Here is a 22,434-nt window from a genome sequence, read left to right as displayed (position 1 = left end):
TATTAGAGTGATTTGGTACTGACTATACTATCTGAAGTAAACAGGAGGTATTTACTCCACAATACAGAGCTATTATAGTACCCAGGTATTATGCCAACAAATTATGGGTTTGCTTTTTGTGTCTGCTGTGCTACATACGTATTATGACTTCTTGGCTCCGTGGGCACTATTAGCTGAATGGATCTCCTGCACCTCTCAGTCTAAATTCCTGGCAAAAGCATCTGACTGCCTTTACTCCCTTTTCCAGACGCGTCCTAGCTTGCTGGAGGCCCATGAATGGCTGCCCTCAGTTTAGGTATCTTTCTCTAGCTCAGTTTTTCCCAACAGGGTTGGGAATAGCTGGGAATCAGTTTTCTTTTTTTTTCTTTAACCTCTTTTTTCTTTGTTACTGTATTTTTTTAGTACACAATAAATAGATTCATTATGGGCAACTGGTACAAATACATAGCACATGTCGATGTTTTTTGCAGCACTGGGAATTGAGCCCCGGGCCTTCACTTAGAGCTACATGCCCAGCCCTTTTTTGGGGGCAGGATGGGGACAATGTCTTAGTAGTAAGTTGCTATGTTGCTCAGATTAGGCTCAAATTCGTGATCATTCTGCCTCAGCCTCCCAGTGTGCTGGGAACACAGGCTTGCACCACCACACCAGGCTACATTTTGTTTGTTCTCTGTTTGTAACCTACCTTCCATTTGGTTGCCTTTTCAGCGGGCTGTGGGTATGGCCATCATGGGAGAATTGTGGTGAGATAGTTTGGTGTTTCACAGCATTGATTAGTACCTGCGTTACATTTTTGGAAGCCCAGTTAAAAGTTTGAGTAGAAAAGAGCCTAAGTTTAGTATTTCTTATTTCAGATCACCCTGAGACGATGCAAGAAGCGAAAATAAAGCAACCCAGACAGCAACAGGCAACAGAAATTCACTCTGATAAATTATCTCGTGAGTGATTTCAAGCTTAGATTTGCTACTCTGAGACAAATCTTAAAAGAAAGCACTAGCTATCAGATAGTAAATATTTCTAAAACGTAGAACATTTCCCTAATGAAGTTCTTTTTCTTTGTTCTTTCTCTTCCCTGAGAACTTCCTCTTAACTACTCATTACCTACTTTCCTTGCAAAGGCTTCTTCCATTCTCTTGGGAAATTCCTTTCTTTTTTCTTAGAAGGGTGAAAAGGAGAGGGACCGGAACTAACTGTTGCTCACAGAAGCAGGTCCTGCTGTCCTAGAACATCTGTAAAACATGTCCGCTTGGCTGCATTGGGCTTGCCCCACCTCCGACTCTGAGAACTAAAAATAGGCTTCTGTGGGCAGGTTGTCTCCAGTAGGCAAAATTGGTTAAGTTTACATGATTTCTAGGTCATGATAAGGTTATGTTGGTGCTTTAAAAAATATTTATGTTTTAGAGATTATATGTCCATTTTTCCCAAAGTGATCTGTTTTTGTTTTGTTTTGTTCTTGTTTTAATAGGATATACCACCTCAGCAGAAAAAGAGGCTAAATTAGTCTATACCAATTGTTCCTCTGCTTCTTTCTCTGCTCCTGCTGCTCCTCTTCCGCCGAAAATTCCCAACACCCATTTGTCATCTGTTACAACCTCTGCCCTCTCGCCAGGGCTTGGCCACCATTCTTCCTTTTGTCAGACTCCTCCAACTGTTCCCAGCATGCCTCACCAGCCAGCAGTTTTACTGAGCCCTATCCCTGATCACGCTGCTCCTGCGACCCAGAACATACCAAGCCCCGCTGGCCCGCCACGCTGTCGATCAGGCAGTTACACCATTGGCCCCTTCTCCTCCTTCCAAAGTGCTGCACACATCTATAGCCAGAAACTGTCTCGTCCCTCTTCAGCAAAGGCAGGTGAGTGAGAAAACACAAGGCAGCCCACCACGTTCTGCCTCAGTGAAGAAAAAAATGCCCCCTTTCCTTTGCCTTTTCTTTTGGGAGAAAAGAGACACACTGCATTGTTGTGCTGTGACTAGAGAAGGATCTTGCATTGTGACCAGTAGCATTTGTTCATTGAGGCGCTGATGCAGGATTAAAGCAAGGCTTCTGTTCAGTAGATGCTGGTAGCCAGGAGGTTTCCCACACAGATAACCCCAGAGCTTCATGCATTCTTTTTGATTCAAGTAGGTACTCTGATGTTACGCAAATTAGTCTTTTCTGTTTTTCAGTGCATGTAATGTCAGGAGTGACCTAAATAATTCTTTTTCTTTTTGTCTTTTTTTTTTTTTTTTTCTTTTTATCGGTACCGGGGATCGAACTCACGACCGCCTGCTTGCAAGGCAGGTGCTTATGCCGCTGAGCTAAATCCCCAGCCCCGACCTAAATAATTCTTAAAACAGGGTATTTTAAGCCAGAGTTGATGGCTCACGCCTGTAATCCCAGCACTCGGGAGGCTGAGGTGGGAGGATCGTTGTGATTTTGAGACCAGCCCTGGGCTCGAGGCCAGCCTGAACTGCTGCACAGTGAGACCCTGTCTCAAAAAAGACCAAAAACCAGGATATTTTCATATGAAATAAATTCACATTATCAGTCAGCCCCCCCCCATTTGTTTGTTTGTTTGTTAATTTGTGTGGGGGTTTTTTTGTCTTTTTCTTTTTTATCAGTACCTGGGATCGAACTCACGACTGCCTGCTTGCAAGGCAGGCGCTTATGCCGCTGAGCTAAATCCCCAGCCCCTGTTCATTTGTTTATTTGGTTTTGCTTTGATTTTAGTGCTGGATCTGGCACGTGCTACAAGTGCTATACCATTGAGTTATTATCTCCAGCACCTTTCCTTATTAATAACAGTTTTATTGAGATACAATTCATGTTAATAAAATTTTCCCCTTTAAAGTATACAATTTTTGGTTTAAATATGTTTACAGAGTTGTACAAACAATGCCACAGTTTCATCATTCCTGTGAGAAACCTGTATCTATTAGCAGTCCCCATCTGTTTCGTCCTCCTATTAGGCCCTGGATATCAGTGATCTACTTTCTGTTCCTACAAATTTGTCTCTTCTGGACATTTCATGGAAGAACCAGCATGCTGCAGGTGGTCTCTGTGGCCTGCCTCTTTCACTTCACATCATGTTTTGGTGCTTCATTCATACCGTATCATGTTATACACTTCATTCATTTTATGACTAAGTAATGTACTATTTTATCATCAGTAATACAGGAGGGTTACAGTGGCTGACATTTAATGTCTTCTTGATTTCATCTATCATAGAGGGTGTAAGTTAGTGCATTTGTGTTTTTGTGTGTGGATTTGTATTTCCCTGATAGCTCTTGATGTTGAGCATCATTTCATGTGGTGTTTTTTGTTTGTTTGTTTGTTTGTTTGTTTGTTGTGTGTTTAGTCAAGGCCTTGCTATGTAGTTCAGGCAGGCCTTGAACTCACTATGTAGCCCAAGCTGGGCTGGCTCAAACTCATGGCCATCCTCTGGCTTAGCCTCCCAAGTGTGCTGAGACTGCAGGCATATTGCCACCACCACTGGTTCATGTGCAACATGTTTACTGTTTGTACATATTCTTGGAGAAATGTCTGTTCAGATTCTGAGATTTTTGTCTTTTTGTTGAATTATGTATTTTTTTATATATTCTATATACAAGACCTTTGTCAGATTTATGACTTAAAAATGTTTTCTCCCAATTTATTGGTTGTCTCTTCACTTTCTTAAATCATAGAAGTTTTAAAAGATATTTTTTCTTGTGTTTTGGTATCATAGCTGAAAAAAAATTATCTAACTCAAGGTCACAAAGATTTCCTTGTAAGTTTTTTATGAGAGTTTTATAGTTTAGGCATGTACATTTTGGTCTTTATCCATTTTTAGTTTATTTTTATGATGTGATGTAGGGGGTCCAAATTCATTTGCAGGTGACTATCCATTTGTCCCAGCACATTTGTTGTAAAGGGTATTGTTTTCTCAACTTCTTGGCATTCTTAGAATCAATTAACCAATTATTTCTGGAGTCTCAGTTTTATTCCCATTTATCTGTATGCCTGTCCTTATGCCAGTATTGTATCGTCTTGCCAGAACTACATTATATTACAGTGCTGTTATATAAAATGTTTTGAAATTTTCATGGATGATTCTTGCAACTTCATTCTTCTTTGTCAAGATTATTTAGGCTATTTTGGGTTTCTTGGATTTTTTTTTATATGAACTGTAGGGTTCGTCAATTTCTGCAAAAATAATCAAAGGAGATTTTGAAGATTGCATTGAATCTGTAGATCTCTTTATCTAACACTGGTCAAATTTTTAAGCACTTTAGGAGTAAACACATTAAAGTGAATTACAGCTAAGCCATGTTTTATAAATAGCTATCTATACTTGTTAATCATTGCCTGATTTCAAATGGCGTGGATATTGTAATACAAAACTTGAATCAGAGATAGTAAATGGCCTAAGTTAATATGAATATATGCATATATGTTTCTGGCCTAATTTGGGGGAATAGTTACTGAGAGTCAAACATAAATGGGTGGAATTTAACTAGGTAGGAGACAGTTTCAAGTTTTGAAAAAACAACCGTGTGCTATTTACAGGAAGTATACCTAAGGATAAAGGGCATAGAACATTGAAAATAAAAGAATAAAGAAAGAAATATCAGGTAAATCCCAGCCAGAAGAAAGGTGGTACAGCTACAGCTAAACTCACAGCAGTTCTGTCTCAGCCTCCCAAGTGCTGGGATTACAGGTGTGCACCACTGTACCTGGCCAAAAATACAAAGTTTCTGATCAAAATAAAAGCCAGCCAAATCTGACAGCATTTTTAAAAGACAGTATATCTTAAGCAGGTTTCCATAGATGCAGAAAGATTTGACAAAATTCTACCTTCATTCATGATAATAACTCAGTATTCTGAGAAAGAAACCATGTAAAGCTGAAAAAGAGTATCTACCCAAAACTTACAGGAGCCCAATAGGAGAATTGTTGACAGTGTTCCTTTTCATGTTAAGAACAAGATAAGGATGTACTCATTAATTAATGTTCCTTCTGTTCATCATTTTACAGGTAAGAGTTAGCATGATAAGAAAAAGAAATTACAATCTTAGGATCAAAAAAGAAAATAAAATGTATTTGTAGATAATATGCCGTTTTTGTAGATGGCCATAAAGATTAGTATTAATCATCAGAAGCCTTTTATTAGCTATGAATTTAAATATATATATATTATAAAGCATTATTTTAACTTTTAAAATTTTAACTATTTTTTACGGTTTAAGTTTTGTTGCAATAAAACTATAATCTGCCTACAGAAAAATTTAGAAAGTCTTTTTTTTTGCAGCACTACAGGCCAAACTCACAGGCACCTTACCTTAGGCCACTTTTTTTTATTTGTTGGTCTTGGGCCACTTGTTTTGTTGGTCTTGCTGAATTTCCCAGGCTGGCCTCAGATTTGTAATTTTCCTGTCTCAGCCTCCCTGGTAACTGGGATTACAAGCATGCACCACTGTGCCTGGGTTAGCAGAAACTTTTTTTTTTGTCTTTTTGAGATGGGGGTCTTGCTATGTAGTTCAGGCCGGCCTTGAACTCACTTTGTATCCCAGGCTAGTCTTGAACTTACAACAATCCTCCTGCCTCAGCCTCCCGAGTGTTGGGATTATAGGCATGAGCCACCACGCCCGGCATTAACAGAAACTTTTAAAATGAATTTTTGTAAAACTTTGTTGAAAGACATTGGAGAAAACCTAAATAAGTGGACAAATATACCATGTACATGGATAGGAAGATTTAGTATCCTAAGTGTTTCATTTCTCATCATTTGATCTCTGGGTTCAATATATTTCCAGTCAAAAATCTCAACATGTTTATTATTGAACTCAATAAGTCTACTCTAAAATGATTATGGGCAAAAATACCAAAATTAGTGAGAACTTCTCAAAGACAAACGTAGGGAGTGGAGCACCTCATTAAGACTTAGCATGAAGGCATGGTAATTAAGACAGTGTGATACTGTCAAAAGTACAGACCCATATAGACCAATAGACCAGAGTGTGAATTTAGGACTAACCATACAGATAGGTGGAGCTTCGATATATGATACAGTCAGCGTTGTAGATCGTTGGCAAAGCAAGACTTTCTCAATGAATAGTGCTGGGGAAAAGTGAAATTAGATTCCTGCCCCATATGATACATAAAAATCAATTTCAATTGCAAAAATGAAAACTTTTAGAATAAAGGAGACTATTTTAAAGATCTTGTGGTATGGAATAAAAGCTTAAGTCCAAATGAAATAAATAGAAAAAAGACAATAGAAAAATAAAGAATATCAGAAAAGGGATAATATGCTCAATATCATTATTAATCTGGTGACTATAAATAAAAACCAATGATATTTTTCAGTTTCTTAGAGAAAGAATTAGAGTGTTTGACAGTACTAAGTGTTAAAGAGTGCATAGGTCAGCAAGAACTCTTATTTTACTTGTGGGAGTGTAAATAGCACCTCTCTGATATTATTGAATAAGACTGAAAATTTACTTTACCCTGTGACTAACAGTTCCACTCCGGAGCAGAGACCCAAGCAAAGCTCTGCACATGCACCGGCAGATGCATGGCAGAGTGTGGCTGCTGCATTTTCTAATAACAGCAGTAAACTCAAAGCAGCCGAAGTACCCATTGATGGAGGAATGGAAAAAATAAGTTGTGAAGTACATGATAAAATGGAGTATCAGACAGCAAATAAAACACACGAATTTCAGCTATGCTTAGCAAGGTGAATCTTGGCAATATAGTGTTGAGAGTGAAAGCAAGTCCCAGGACACTACTGCAGTAGAATACCGTTTTTACAGAGCTCAAAAGTAACCAGTATTGTGCAGTGTTTTGTTCATGTAGACATACAGTCAGACACATAACTGTATCAGATAAAACTATGTTCAAAACGATTTTACAAGAGGAAGTGAATGAATAACAAGGAGAGATTACAGATGGGGAGAAACACATGAGCCAATTACTGGTAAGACACTGATGTTTTGTGTGTGTCCAATAATATAGTAAATCTGCAAAACGTTTCACAGTATTGCCAGATTGTGTATACAGAATGATTATGATTATATCTGCATTAACAAATGGACAGAAGGGCCAAGGGTATATCTCACTGGTTGATAGAGTGTGTGCTTTGCAGGCTCAGGGCCCTGGGTTCAATTCCTTGTAACACAAAAATAGACACAGACGGACAGGCGAGCAATACATTACAGTGTTTCTACTTTTCTGGGTTTTAAAAACTTTTTCAATGAGATGTAGGACTTTTAGAATCAAAAAGTACAAGCCTTGATTTTATATTAAATAATTTTCTCTTTACCAGGACGCCACTACTCAGGATAATCCAACTATGATAAAATAGTTGTGAAGATGATGTAAATCGTTGTTATTTTTTTCTAAGTACTCTTTTTCTTGTATCCTGTTTCCCTTTTGAGTCTTTTAAGTAGTGTTGTGGATGGTTTGACTGTGGATTCCACAGACTACTGAAAGGCATAATTACTTAATAAGAAAGCCAAACAAATGATAGGAATTTCAGAGACTTTGTGTGGTTTGTTTGTTTGGCAGCAGTGGAGATCAAACCTAGGGTCTTGTGCATGGGAGGCAAATGCTCCACTCTCCACCCCTGGGCTGTACACCCAGCCCAACATGGTTTCTTTTTTTCCTCTTATCTGAGGAGTAAATTCTATGATTGTCTGTATTCCACTATCTATGTTGAAAATTGTATTTTCAGTATTTTTATTTTGTTTTGTTTTGCAATACTGGAGATTGAACCCAAGGCCTTCACACTAAGCAATAACTCCCCACTCTTTTTATTTAAATTTTGAGAATGGTGGAGTTCAAGCTTCCCGCCTTAGAATTACCACCATGTCCAGCTGAAAATTCTTTGCAAAGCTTTCATAGTAAGCAAAACCTTACCAATAAATGCATGTTGCAGTTTGGTTCTTGGAAGAATTTTTAGGAAATAAAAGGTGTTATTGTCATTTTTGTAACTATTTGAGGTTACTACTCCTTATCTTGTTGAAGAACCCTAGGATTCAGTAAAGTATCTATTGGTCTAGTCTTTTTCTGTTATTGTCCTGATTTTTTCAGGGCGTTTATTCTAAGTGAACGCAAATAACTGTTTTTCAGTAGGTTCATGCCACCCAAGCAAGCATCATTCAGGAGGAAGCAAAGCACAAAGAGAGGGAGAAGATGGTTCTGCATACAGCAAACGGTACAACCAAAGTATGGTCACGGCTGAACTTCAGCGGCTCGCTGAGAAGCAGGCAGCACGGCAGTACTCCCCAGCCAGCCACATCAGTCTCCTCACCCAGCAGGTACACACCCGGACCGAGCACAGGACTACGGGGCACACTCTTCTCCCTCACTTTACCATTGCTGTAAGCTGTTGCATCTTGAATGAGTACTGGTTGGTATAAATGTAAAGAATCAAAATATTTCTCCTCAGTCATAAGAAAATGACTTTCTGTTGCAGGTATTGTGAGGTTAAGTCTGCTACTAGCAATTATGTATCTATTTCATGGGTAAATATACGTGTTCAGCTTTAAATATAATTATAAAGGATCTTTAAAAATGGTTTCTTTCTTTGGTAAAAATTTCTAAGGGCCAGGGATTTAGCTCAGTGGCATAAGCACCTGCCTGGTAAGCGCAAGGTTGTGAGTTATCCCCAGTACCAAAAAAAAGAATTTCCAGTGAGTTATGGTTTTATAAATCTTTTTATCAGAATGTCAGTAACATAAACTTTGCTTTTTCTTTTTTTTTTTTTTTCCTGCTTTACTGCTCTTTATTTCATGACCTGAGAATGTTTTGTGGCTACTAATGAAAAAGTATAGCCTTACCAATCTTCTTTTCTTTTTTTTTTTTTTTTTTTTTTTTGTCTTTTTCGTTTTTATCAGTACCAGGAATCGAACTCACGACTGCCTGCTTGCAAGGCAGGTGCTGATGCCGCTGAGCTAACTCCCCGGCCCGTCTGGTTTTTTTTTTTTTTTTTGGAAAATCACGTTTTCTTTTTTTTTTATCAGTACCAGGGATCAAACTCATGACCACACACTTACAAGGAAGGCGCTTATGCCGCTGAGCTAAATCCTCAGCCCCTAATCTTCTTTTCATTTTAAAGTTGGGGGAAACTGAGGCTGAAAGACATGATATGGTCTAGATTATTCGGTAAGCTGAATGGATAGGAATAGATAGCAGGATGTTGACTGTATATATGAAGTTTTATGTGAATGACCATCGCATTTATAAGTTTATAGCACAATGAAATTAGCTGACACTTTCAACAACTTTGTGATTTCTAGTCTTTTTTTTCTAGTTATTCTCGTGATGTTTAATTGCAAGTAGAAGTCTTATTTCCTCTTCTTCCATAATGCTAACTAGCATCAAAGTCCTCCCAAGAGTGTAAATGCCACTATATCTTTGGCGTCAAATTCTTTAATTGGTGGTAACTCAGTAATATTAATCAAGTCTATAAAAAAATGAAGCTGAAAATTATCTCGAGTACATACTAAAAGTAGGCAACACAGTGCTCCCTGGTGGTACCCTAGTTCTCTAAAAACTTAAGGACCAGAACTAAAGGTAAGCCTGGCATGGACTTAGCTCCACTTCAGCTTCAATCCCACGTGTGAGGCAATAATCATTTTCTTTTTCAAACCCTTAGCCATTTGAAGCAAATAGATGATGGGGCGGCATAATGGGAAATAAGAAGCAAAGAAACTTACAAGGGAGTTGGATAGTTCATTTTAGTGACAGAATGATGGAGAAAATAGACTGTCAGGACCATGGCAGGAGAAGGGACTGTGGAATACAAAATGGCTCTGAGAAAGGGTAAAGGCCAGTGGTAGGGTACACTTTTATAACTGGGTTGCTTCTAGTTTGGAAGTTAGGAGCTGAAAGTACCAAGACAATAAGACATTTTTTTTTTCTACGTGTGATCCTAGCAAAAAAAATTGCCAATACTGCATGTATATTTTCAATTACTATCACTTACTGTACTGCAAAATGATAATACGTGGGCTGGGAATTTAGCTCAGCGGCATAAGCGCCTGCCTTGCAAGCACGTGGTCATGAGTTCGATCCCTGGTACTGATAAAAAAAAAATGATAAATATGTGACCCAGGTCTCCCCATTAGGAAGCCATCTCCCTTTATTTTGTTACCTATAAAGAACTTCAGAGCCAGTGAGTTGAGTCCAGCAGACTGCTATTATAGGAATCGGAGTAGGTCGGTAGACACCAGTCAGCCTTCAGAGTCTTGGCCAGAGTGGTGAGTGCTTGCTCTCATAGTCAGGGAGGTGCAGAAGCATGTACTAAGCAAGGAGTGTAAGAAAAGGGAGCTGGGTTAGCCATCCAGAGATCTGCGTCCTCCTGCCACGGACAGCTGTGTGATCTTGGGCAGTTCACTCAACTTCTCTCAACCTCAATGTCTTCATTTGTTGATCGGGGAAATCTAACAGGGTCGTAAGGCTAGTATGCAAAAGTCTCTATGTGAAGTCTAAATGCCACATACTTGGAGAAGACTGTTGTTTCGGGCATAAAGGCTTTCAATAATAAGTGGTTTCTTATTCAATTTGGAAAAAGTAAGTTGTTGGATAATGTGTACTTCGTTATTGAAAACCTCAATTGTGTGTCATACAGCTCCTTCCCCTCAGAGAACACAGTTCCTTAATTTGGAATTTGGAAAATTTTCTCATTGTTCTTTTGCTGGTAAATAACTAATAGCATGTAATAATGGTTTAGTGTTCAGTGTTTCCTCCTGCATTCAGCAGTGCGTGTGAAGGAAAGCTGCCTTATCCTCTTCCCCATGGAGCAGTAGCGTAGGGCCTGTGGCCTTCTCGTGACAGCCAGCATCACACAGAGCATGCCGGGCGCTGGCCTCTCTCTGGCATCGCCGTGCAGGACTTTAGGTTTCATCCTCAGAAACAGCTTCGTGTCCAGACATCGCTTTGAGTGCTTTGGATTGCCCGTCTATCACTTTTTCCTTATTTTCAGTTCTTTTATGTCTGTGCCTTCTTTTCTGTTTTTCTGATAGAATTCCTGAATAATCCTCCCTTCCTTTTCATAGGATTAATACTAGTTATATTTATTCTGTCATTTTTTGTTTTGTTTTTTTCTGTCATTTTATTTTGTTTTCTAATTCTATTTATTATTAGTTTGTTCAGTGTTTTGTTTGTTTGTTTGTTTTGTCTTCTTGTCTTTGAGACGATTTCACAGTCAGTTCAGGCTGGCCTTGAACTCACTTTGTAACCCAGGCTGGCCTTGAATTTAGAGCGATTCTCCTGCCTCAGCCTCCGAAGTGCTGAGATTACAGGCTTGTACCACTATGCCTAGCCCTTTATAAATTTTTGGAGACATAGTCTCACTGTGTAGTTCAGGCTAGTCTTGAACTCACTGTGTAGCCCAAGCTGTCCTTGAATTTGTGGTGATCCTCCTGCTTCAGCCTTCCAAGTATTAAAATACAGGCATATGCCACCAAGTTGAGCTATCTAGTCCATTATTTTTTTGTTTCATCTTGACTAATTCCTTCCTTTCCTTCTTTCCTTAACCTTATTATATTGTTCTTATTTCTTGATTTGGGTATTTAATTTATTTACATTTGTTCTGGGTTTTTGTTTGTTTTTAACAATATTGAATGCTATGAATTTTTCTCTGAACATTGTGTAATTATGTTGATATTTATTTAAATGCTTTTCTAGACAAGATTAAGAGATTTCCTGCTAGAAAATGAAAGCTGATTTTAAATTACTTGTATTTTGGGAGCTGAACATAGAAAATCAGAATTGTTGGGTATTTACGAAAAAAAATTTTACCTGTAATTTCAACTGCTCTGCTTACTGAAGCATTTAGTGGCATTTTCTGTGAAACCCTTTATTCCATTGTGTTTATTTATTAATTACACAAACATTTTAACTGAGTTCTTAAGAGGGTTCCAGGCTTTGGTCTGGTTCCAGCCCTGGGACTGATACTGAATATAGTCCTTTCTGTGAAAAAACTCAGTTTCCCAAGTGTGACAGCCACATAAACAGATAATGGCGGTAGCTGGCACATGCCTGACTAGGATGTTCCTGGGGGAATAACAGATCGCCAGAAGGGATCCCTAACCAGCTTGTGAGTAGAACTGGGAAGAAGGCCAGGGCAGGACTCTTGGAAGAGATACTACTTTCACTGACTCTTTAAGGTAAGGAGGTGATTGGCAGAAGAGTAGAAGCAGCTTCCAGGACAAAGCCTGCAATGGTGGCTGCGGGGAAGGAGCGTGTTCCTGTGCAGGCGGTTAGGAGTCAGCAGGGACGAGACAGGCCTGAAGGCAAGGGCTGCGTGGGGAGAGTTTGCCGGTGTTGTGTGGGACCTTTGCTGTCTTCTCCTCTGTGAGGGGAGCCCCAGAGGCACAGTTGCCTCACCTTGTGGCCAGAGGATAGTGGGCAGGAGGGTACAGCATCATCACCCTGCCCTCAGGGCAGAGGCCGAGGAATCATCGTGAACTAGTCTAACGCAGGAGTACTCTGATGACAGTGAAGACTGGGAATAAAACTTTGAGGGATGCAGATTTCACATTAAAGGCTCAAGCTCTTAAAGAGTGACTAAAAGCAGCCTCACTTACCTTGAATTTCTTTAACCACTTGGTATGATGTAGGTTTGTGTGAAGCCTACAAGAAGTAACTATCAAACTCACTCTTTCCCTGCCACATGAGCAGTGGGCACCTGAGAAATGTTTGTGTAAGCACGTGTGCACTTGAACTATGGAGGGTATGTGTCCTTGGAGTGGGGTTATCCCAGAGGTGCCATAGAAATCCAGGCAGAGGTCGGGTCAGATTTAGCCCTTTCCCTTGGCATGTGAGAGTCTGGTTGTTCTTGGGGACAGGATCCTTTGGTGGGCATATGCGTGTTCTTCAACACAGCATTCTAGCCGTGGGTGCACCTGGGTTAGGGGCACAGTGGTGGCTCCCAGGGCTCCGGAGTGTGGCCCCCATGTGAGGTCTTCCTATCTCCACCTCAGGCAGCCCTGCAAGGGAGTGTGCCTTTGTGGTTCTGCTGTGAGCACAGAAGAATGTGGTGAATGAGCCCAGCCTGTGGTGAGGAGTGGGAGGTAGCGACTCAGGGAGCAGGGCCCGCGCTGTGCCTGCGAGTGTGAGATTTCAGGACCCGCTATCGGCTATTAGGAGCAGCTCCAGCTCTCCCAGCCTGGGAGTTTAATCAAAGGGATACCAGCAGACCACCCAGGCCGGCGCCGCCATCCTGTGCTGCTGCTGCTTTGGTCTCTGCTCCCCAGCCAGCCTTGCAGGGATGTGGCCAGGCCTTCTGGAAATGTGCTGACAGACAGAGAGGAGGGAGGAGACACTCTTTGCTCTTCATATTTTTCATTCAGATGCAGAGTAGAACAGAAAACCACTCGATGTCTTTCATGTCTTTGCTGATGCTTTCCTGCCTGGCCCTAGAGATGGGTACGTGCAAGATTCCCAGCAGCTGCTCACTCGCATGCAAAGGAATCTTCATTTCTTCTGCTTCGGCATCTGCCATAAGACTGCACAGTGGGCCACGAATGAATCTCAGGCTCAGAAATCCCAGTGTGATGGTGAAATTGGGAGGGGCAGAGCTAAACCTCTGAAATGGTTGCAGATGTCCTGTAGGGTCGAGGCAGCTGGTGCCCAGTGTGTTCCAGGCTTCTGTGTCTTGGCCGAACTTTCTCTCTGCCTCATTTGCTTATCAGGACAGTGTACACAGCCTGACATTTGGGCTCTGGCTTTGTGATCATTTATTAACTCTAATTCTTCTGGCTCTGTATTCCTTCTTGATAGAAAATGTTGCTCTTATCTATACTTACCTACCTGTTCCCATTTCTAGACAGAGAAAAGGATAAATAGAAAAAGCTTGAGCTCTTCGGTTAGTGAGACCTTGAACAAGTTACTTACCTTACATGGGCCTTGGTTTGCTTATCTGTGAAAAAATAATTTCAGTATCAAGAGCAATTCTCCTCCAGGGCCCTTGTGCCACTGCCTTGGGACCTCGCTGCAGTGGATCCTGTCTAGTTCCTCTAGCTCTCTGGCCTCTTCAAGTTTTTACTCCCATTTTCTTTAGTTTTTTGGCGTATTTATTACATGGTCTCATTTTAAAGACACTTTTCCCCTTTCATGCTTTTGTCTTTCCTGTACTGTCAGATTTCTCAAAGTAGCATACGCTTGCCATCCCCTGTCCCTCTCCCACACTCACCGTGTAGACTGATTTCATCGCTTAACGTTTGGTCAGCTCTCCCTCCAGGATCACCATGGTCACCTATTTTAATCCTCTGCTTCCATCAGTATGTGGCTCTATTATTGACCACCTCTTGCCTGTAATCTTCTCTTACCTTTCTAACCCTTCTGTAATTCTTTTGAGAACGTACTCCTTTCTCCTCTTTCCTTTGAAAATTAGATTCTGTTTTCAACATTGTTTTGAACCCACAAGCATAGAGAACTCAAATATATAAAACTGATAGTAGCTGATTGGCTCTGAAAAAGGGCAGTGACCAGGGCTCTGTGTCCCCATTCTTTCAAACAGATCTCTGAATTCCAAGTTGCAATTCTTAGAACATGTTTTTTCTCTTTATCCTTTCCTGTGATAAATTTTCTGTTCCCAAAGCTTTATCTGGTACCTCTCTGTGGACTTCTCCCAAATACGCATCTGTAATTTGAACCTCTTTGCTGAGTGTCAGGTCCAGATTTCCAAATGCCTGTTAGACATTTCTACCTAACTGTGTTGCCCAGTATCCAAAATATGTAACATATATTGAACGTATTTCAAAAAATAATTTTTAAAAATCAGCATTTGTAAAAGCTGTTTGTTCTCTCTTCTTTGCATTGATGGCATTACATTTGTAAAGATGTAAGTATGAGGCTATGATGTATTAGTGCCTGTCTTGTTTCTTCATTTTCTTTACATCTAGGTAGTTGCCCAGCCTTGCTCATTGACTCTTGAATGTCTCTGCTGTCTTTCTCCGTTTACTTTTACATTGTTAATGTTAAGTCCTGTGGAAGGCCTTCATTATCTCTCAGTGGACAGCTGCAATTACTCCTAATGGTCTCCTGGCCAGTTTTCTCCTGCTCCCCCTCATCTTTACTGTGAAGGGCTATGCCTAAATCACAAGTCTGATCCTGGTAATCTTCTGCTAAGGAATCTCGAGGGCTTCCCGCGGTCTGCAATGTGAAGCCCATGCTTTTAAGTACTGTTCAAAACATTTGTTTGGAATCTGGCTCCAGGCTACTTTTTCTGGTCTCCCTCCCATCCCTCAGATGTTTGTGTGGCTCAGCTAGAATTTCTTAGTCTCTGTGCCTTAGTTTTTGCCATCTTCTCGTGAGAAACCTTGCCTAGTCACATGTCTAATCTGTGCATCTGCCAGGCTTGGCATGGACGCCGTTCCACTCATCACACTGTACATGTCAACATTCAGTAATTGTCTTCTTTAGTAGACAGTGAAGTCTTTGAGGACAGTGATCTTTTCTACCTCACAACTTGTCTCACGGGTAGGACAGTTGCCCCTCATATTCCTTAAAAATACACTTAAAAATATTTTTTATGTAATCGCATCTGTACTGACTATGTGCAGCCTTTTTCCTGTCATTATTCCCTAAAAAATACAGTATAGAAACTGTTTGCCTAACATTTACATTGTATTAGGTCTCATAAGTAACTAGAGGTGAGTTAAATTATATGAGGGAATAGGCACTGGTTATATGCAAATACTGTACTATTATCTATAAGGGATTTGGTGCATCTGAAGATGGTAGTATCTGTAAGAAGCCCAGAAATCAGACCCCAGCAGGTAGCAAGGGATAACTGTCCTTCCTAAATGTGCTGATTTTGCTGGGCCATAAGGTACTCAGTTGAGGATAGGTCCGTGTCCTTGTCTGTACTGGTGTTTTTGAGTGGGCTGTATGGTGTGCATTTGGGATATATTTTCATAGATAAATAAATAAAACCCTCTTCTGTCCAGCCAGAAGTCTCCTTTCTGCGCTGTGTGCTCCTTCAGCCCTTCATGGCTCACTCTGTAACAGAGCTCTTCCAGGGAGTGCCTCTCTTGTCTGGCTATAAGGCAGCTGATGGCAGTTCCTTCTAACCCATCACCCAGCACAAGATCTTGCTCTTGGGAGACACTTACATGCTCATTAAACACACAAGAATTTCTCTGTCCATTGTGTTGGTCTTTTATGTTCTCTTTTGAAACTATTGCCTTCCTTTTGTTTTCGTTGATGATTTTACACCTGCCCTGCACACTAAAGCAGCTGACATTAATCAGATGCCTACCTTGTATGAGGCACTGTGCTAAGGACTTTGTGTGCATTACTTCTTTAACAATATGAGGGAGGTACCTCGTTTTTTACTTAGGAAGTCAAGGAAATGAAAGCTGATAGGATAAGCAGGTCTGCTGAGGTCAGACAAATGGCAGGTGACTAGCAGAACTCAAACTCAGGCCTGCCTGACTCTGTTGTTTTTGAGTTGTTCCCTCCGCCCCCTTCCATTAAGGCAGGTTCTTGCTATGTAATCCAGGATGTCCTTGAGCTCAGTATGTAGCCCAGGCTGGCCTCAGACTTGTAATCTTTCTACCTCAGCCTCCCGAGTGCTGGCATTACAGACATGTGCCACCACACTCAGCTTGACTCACTCCCATATTCTTTACCTTCATGTTTTCCTGCCACAGAACTCAAATCTCTAATCATACTAAAATGACTGGGCTTGGCACTGTCTCTCTGTTGTTTGTAACATTGCTTCAGAGTCATAGCCAATCCTGTGCTTGAATCTTCACAGAAAGACCAGAAGTTAAACTCTGTTTTCCATGATTAGAAATGTTTCTTCTCTTCCTAAAGCAAGTTGAAAAAATGTGGTTAAGATTATCATTTATTGAGTGAGCTCATCAATTTATTTTATGGGGTAATCAGCTGATTCTTTTAAGAAGCAAAATGCAGCCTGTTGATCACCAGACACGTGCTATAGGTGGATCTTCTTTACTGACAGCAGTAGCGACACCATTGGATGCTCACAAGAGCTGAATGTATAAACCGAAATATTACAGAGAGATTTGGCTTCCCAGGAATGTCTGGCAAATGTTGGCCTGGAACTTGTACGGATTTTGAAACATGAAATATCTGTATGTATATTTTTGTCACGTAAATTATGAATTTCAACAAGAAAGGAAGCTATGCCAGGAAGATTTAGTGTTCATGCTGTAGAGATTCTCGGCTTTTCTTGACCCCTCTTAAAATGCGATGAACTTTGTAACCCTTATCTCTTGATGATCAGAGTGTAAATTCAAGGTCCATTTTTTATAGGCATCTAGGAATTGAATGAATATATCAGTAATATAGCTAGTGATTTAATAATGGCTCATAAAGTGCCCTTGAAAGTATGTTTAACTTGTAACTGTTTTAAGAATGATTCTTTTCATATCCTTATTTATATACATTCTCTATATGTCCTTGGTGGTGAAAATCTTCAGATGAGTACAGACATGGCATTTGGGGTCTTCCCTGTTCTTGATCTTGTGTAGAACAGATCCTGGTGTTTCCTAGTTGAGAATTACCTTTTGCACATAAATGTGTCTAATCTCTGGCCCACTTGCTGAGGGGCACATGTGGGTCAGGAGGAGCTGGCATCACATTTTGATGTTCTAGATCATTCAGAGTCCTGTGGCTGGAGGAATGAAATCTTCTTTAGCAGGCTCAATTAATCCAGTCATGCTTTGATGAACCTTTATATATGATCACAACAGAGAACATTATTCTCAAACGATATCAGTGTATTCCTGAGGACAGTGTGAATGCAGAGTTAGACAGGTTTTTCTTCATAGCAGTCAAAGTGATCTCTTCTGGACTTTAATGAAAGCTGTATTTTTCTCCTGGAAAAAAAAATGCCAACTTAGAACGTTTCCTTCATTTCTGAAGGTGTCCTGTATACCTCCTGCCCAGGGTCTGTCTATGCCCCTTACACACTTGGTCTCCAAGTTTAGAACCCCTGAAGACTTTAAAATAGTGTATGGGTATTAATCTCAAGAATTTGGTCCAGGCTCCAAATCTGTGATTATCTGTGCTTCCCGCATTCCTTGTATGTTTCAGTGATTACCTCTTCCCCACACTGGGCCTCAGTCTCCACACGGGCAAGGGCTTTTCGCCATTGTTCTTCCTCAGTGCTCAAAAGAATGCCAAGCCCAGAGTAGGTGCCTGATAAATATTTGTTCAAATTAATAAAAGAATCTTGTGCAATACCATCTGTAGACCCCCCTTAGACAGGAAATTTTATGGACCATGCTATGATGAGGAAATTGAGCTATGATAAGATTAAAGACTTCCTTAGGAATTCTGTGCCACTGATTGCTCACTTGTGAAGGTTAACTAAATCTTTGATGTTGAATTTCCATGTCCATTTTGATAAATAAGATGCGTGAACTCTGAAAATGACTTTAGGGAGCCTAAGGTAGCTTTGAGTGAATCATGAAGAGTTTGCAAGATCTTTGCTGTCCCGGTGCCATGAAAAAACAAATATAGTATACACACTGTGCAGACCAGGAACAAAATCTGCATGTCAAAGCTATTATTTCATCCATTTGAGAACCTTGCCCAAGACTTTAAGACGGGCAGAAATCATCTCTAAAATTACACAAGGCACTAGCAAAAGCAACATTTATCTTTTACGCTAGTTACTGATTATTTTATTTCCTTTATTTCCAAAGCAGTCTCTCCCTTACGGTCTATGCACAAAGAGGTAATTTGGAACCTCTAATTTCCTTGCTAGCCTTCCAGTGGTATTAACCACTTTTCTACTCCCTGGTTAAAATGGCTGCTAACTGGAAAAAGGATCTGTGTGTGTGTGTGTGTGTGTGTGTGTGTGTGTGTGTGTGTGTATAAAGACTGTGTGCTGAGATTTCTTTGAATGAGTCCCATTTCATTTAGCTCTCTGTGTCTGAATGTTCCATAATCTTTGGTTCAACCAGCCACACATCAAAAATATTTGGGGGAGAAATAAATGTGTACTGAACACATACAGACTTTTTTCCTTGTCATTATTCTTTAAACAGTACAGAACAACAGCTACATTTACATGGCATTTATATTGTATTGAGTATTATAAGTAATCCAGAGATAACTTAAGTATACTGAGGATATATGTGCATTGTGTATAGATATCACACTTTTCGTTGTTCCTACACATGCTTGCTCTCTCTCTGTCTCTCTGTGTCTCTGTTTCTCTTTCTCTCTCTCTCTCTCTCTCTCTCTCTCTCTCTCTCTCTCCCTCTCCCTCCCTCCCTCCCTCCCTCCCTCCCTCCCTCCCTCCCTCTCTCTGGTGCTGTAGATTTGAGTAACCAAGACCTCACACCTGCTAAGCAATTGCTATACCACCAAGCTGCGCCTCAGCTTTGGTTTCTGGGGGTCCTGGAACTGGTGCCCTGTGGATACTTAGGGAGCTCTCCGTTTGTAACAGTGAACAGAATACTGTCCTTGCCCTACAGCAGCTTATAATTTGTGGGGCAAGAGAGAAAAGTAAATTTGCAATTATAAATACAAAACATAGCATAAAGCCACGTGAGCCTTGCCATGGTGAAGATCTTTTACAGCCGAGTAGGTTCTGTATGAGAATTAAGTTTGACATGAGGAAGTAAAGTGTAATATGGTAATGATGCAACATCAAGAAGCTTCTGATTTTTTTACTTTCAGTTTGAGGCCAATCCTTACCTCTCCCGACACAGCTATATGTGTTTACTGATTGTGTTTTTTCCTAAGCAATAATGATAAAACCATAGAACTAATTCTATGTTAAAAAGTTTCACAGTTGGGCCAGGAATATAGCTTACCAGCACAGCACCTGCCTGGCAAGTGTGAGGTCCTGAGTTTGATTCTCAGTACCAAAAAACAAAAAAGGTCACAGTTATATGCAAACCTAAAAGCTCTGGTCAGAGGAGGGTCTTTGCTACTACATTTGTAGATATGCCATAGGTAACAGAAGTGTAGAATTGTGGGAAAATCTTATTCCAGTGGATTGGCCCCAACATGTGAGATAGACCATGTGTACACAGAGGAAAATGCTACCTATTGACCGACCTGCTGGGGGACTAAAGACTCACATTATACACATTATTTTTTTCACTAGTCTACTATATCTTTTAACAGATCCACTAAAACCCCCATCATCTCTAAATGTCAGGGTATTTGTATTTTTTCCTCCAAGGTGGAACTGCAGGTTACCCTACATATGGTTGTTAGGCACTTATCTAGTAATCACTGTGGCTTGAACACAGAACCCACTACTATGAGGTGCAAGAGAAGTTGCCCAGAGCAAGGCTTCCCAGGAAAAACCCTTCTGCTAATTACCATAAGATTTTTGATTCCAAACATCAGAGTATAATCACTAGCTTGATGACAGAGTATGATCTTTGCTCACTAGTTCAGATGCCTAAACTGAAACCAGCTAATCAGCCTCCTTAACCTCTCCTCAAATCTTGATTCTTAAACCATTTAACTGTTAAAGAGAGGCATGAAAAGGTAAACGTAGAGAAAGACCTATTTTTTCGTGTGGCCCTAGCACAGTGATGGTGAACCTTTTAGACCACTGCCGTAGAACACAGCTGGCCCCAGACACCCACTCTGACTTTCTCTTCTTAACTGGCAAGTAACTCCATCTTGCCTTAGAAACTGCGTAGAAAAGATATAATCCAAAAGAGGACATATCCAAAAAAGAAAACATTTATAATGAAACGAACTCAGGAGCGTTTTGTAGATTGTGAACCAGTTCTCCAGCTCCTAGGCTCAACAGTCTTCCTTAGTCTTGGAGGGAAAAGAGACCGGCAGGAGCTGTCCTGCACCCCAGCCTCATCCCTTGTCAGGTGGTAATGCAACTCTGAACTGACCTTAGCCCTTTTCAGCCCATCCCAGAAAACAGCGCTGACTTTCCCTACCACAATTCTCATGTAACGCTGCTCTCCATCAGAAAGTCGGACTGTCATCCACACGATCAAGGGTGGAAGCATTAGTCTGGCATTCAGAAACCTTCCCAAACTCTTTTTCTGTCTCTTCCGATAGTGTTCACTCCATCTTTTGCCAAATTCCACTTTCTGTTTTTCAGTTATCCTGCCTATCTCTGCATTTTTTTCTTTCTTCTAAATATTCTCTTAGGCCAGTGGTGGCAAACCTATGGCATGCATGTGGCACTGGGCTGTTTGTTATCACTGAATAAAAGCTCTAATAGATTCACTGTCGCTGTAAGTTTAGTCCCTGCTCAGGTGTCTTTCAGTTTCCTTAGCACTGCCACATGCATGGCAAGAGGTCTTAAACACTGCTTTAGACTGAGCTCTCGTCTCACTAGATTACAAATTCCTATATGGCATGAGGGCTAGAGGCCACATTTTTATCTATATTCCCTTAGGACTTTACCCAAGGCCTTGCCTATGATAGGTGTTTCTTTATTGAATTATCTTTGAGATTCAAACTTTGAGCATTGAAGAACTACTGATTTCCACAGCGTGCAACCACAGCAAGAATAATCTACTTAGGCTGCTCCCCAGACCTTCTTTGAATATCGAAAAGGTTATGTATCTGGATGGATGTGGGTATATTCTGGAAAGCCACCAAGGGAATGCCATGATATTTTCATTAGTACTGGCAGCAGTACTCCTTCCAGCAAACAGCAGTAACAAGCAGTAACACTTGGGCGGGCCAGGCACCGGAAATCGGTCTCCTCCCCTCTGTTTCTCCTATCCCCTTTTCAATCCATCACCTGTATTTATTCCTGCTGTAATTTAAACACCTGTCTAGGTGGAATGCATGCAATGCATCCCTACCCCACACATTCAGATATTTGCTCACCTGCCTTATTCGGAAGACTGCATCTAAAATAAACACGGTTTCAGTACTAAAAGAAAAAATGCACTGAGGTCACTGTAGCAGTGGACATGAGGCAGGGAACAGGAGTGGAACATCTGCACGAGCTGCTCCAGGAGAGTGGGAGCAGAGGAGGAGGAGAGCAAGGGTGAAACATCTGCCAGGCAGACCTCAGGCTTAGGTGGACGCAGAGTCCGGTGACTAGATTTCCGGCAGGCATTCACTTAACTAACCAGCTAAGGAAGCAGGGCAGAGGCGTGTGTCACAAATTGATTGATTCGGGGCTTAAATGTCTTTTTAAATTTTTTCTCCAATAATCACCATTTCTTGTGGCAGCATAACAAGTAGTCTTAAAATGTTCTGGGGTTTATTCTAAACTGTTTTATCTACTTTTGCATCTTAGGCATATTTAATAGCTATTCATTTTAAAGTTTGAACATGTGAACAACATTGAGAAATAGTAAAAGTTTAGAGTTCTGATGAAATTATTCTCTTCTCACTCTCCATTGTTATTTTATATTTTGCCCCTCATCCCATCAAAGGCATCTCTGCTGTTTGCTGGAAGATCCCAGGTCTCCTGGAGGAAAGCAGTAAATGCTTCCTTCCTCTTCCTGTTTTCTCCCTTCATTTTCTGTCATCCT

General features: G+C 40.7%; 1 protein-coding gene across 10 annotated transcripts in view; it reads left to right on the top strand.

The window, feature by feature from the left end:
- Ttll5 (tubulin tyrosine ligase like 5) overlaps positions 1 to 22,434 on the top strand; it is a 273,386-nt gene that overhangs the window by 133,745 nt on the left and 117,207 nt on the right. For 8 of the 10 annotated variants that reach the window (XR_010044946.1, XM_013155221.3, XM_013155220.3 and 5 more), the window contains exons 26-28: positions 855 to 938; positions 1,466 to 1,852; positions 8,093 to 8,280. Coding sequence is in view for 9 of the 10 variants with exons in the window: in XM_013155221.3 (XP_013010675.2) it covers positions 855 to 938; positions 1,466 to 1,852; positions 8,093 to 8,280 (659 nt within the window). In the remaining variant the exon portion in view is untranslated. The remainder of the gene's footprint in view (positions 1 to 854; positions 939 to 1,465; positions 1,853 to 8,092; positions 8,281 to 22,434) is intronic. The other 2 variants (XM_063241307.1, XM_003472437.5) reach the window with 1 other exon arrangement.

This window comes from Cavia porcellus, unplaced genomic scaffold, assembly GCF_034190915.1.
Source record: "Cavia porcellus strain 051 isolate PalLab524CR breed Dunkin Hartley unplaced genomic scaffold, mCavPor4.1 scaffold_31, whole genome shotgun sequence".
NCBI lineage: Eukaryota > Metazoa > Chordata > Mammalia > Rodentia > Caviidae > Cavia > Cavia porcellus.
This window is presented reverse-complemented; position numbering and strand designations above follow the sequence as displayed.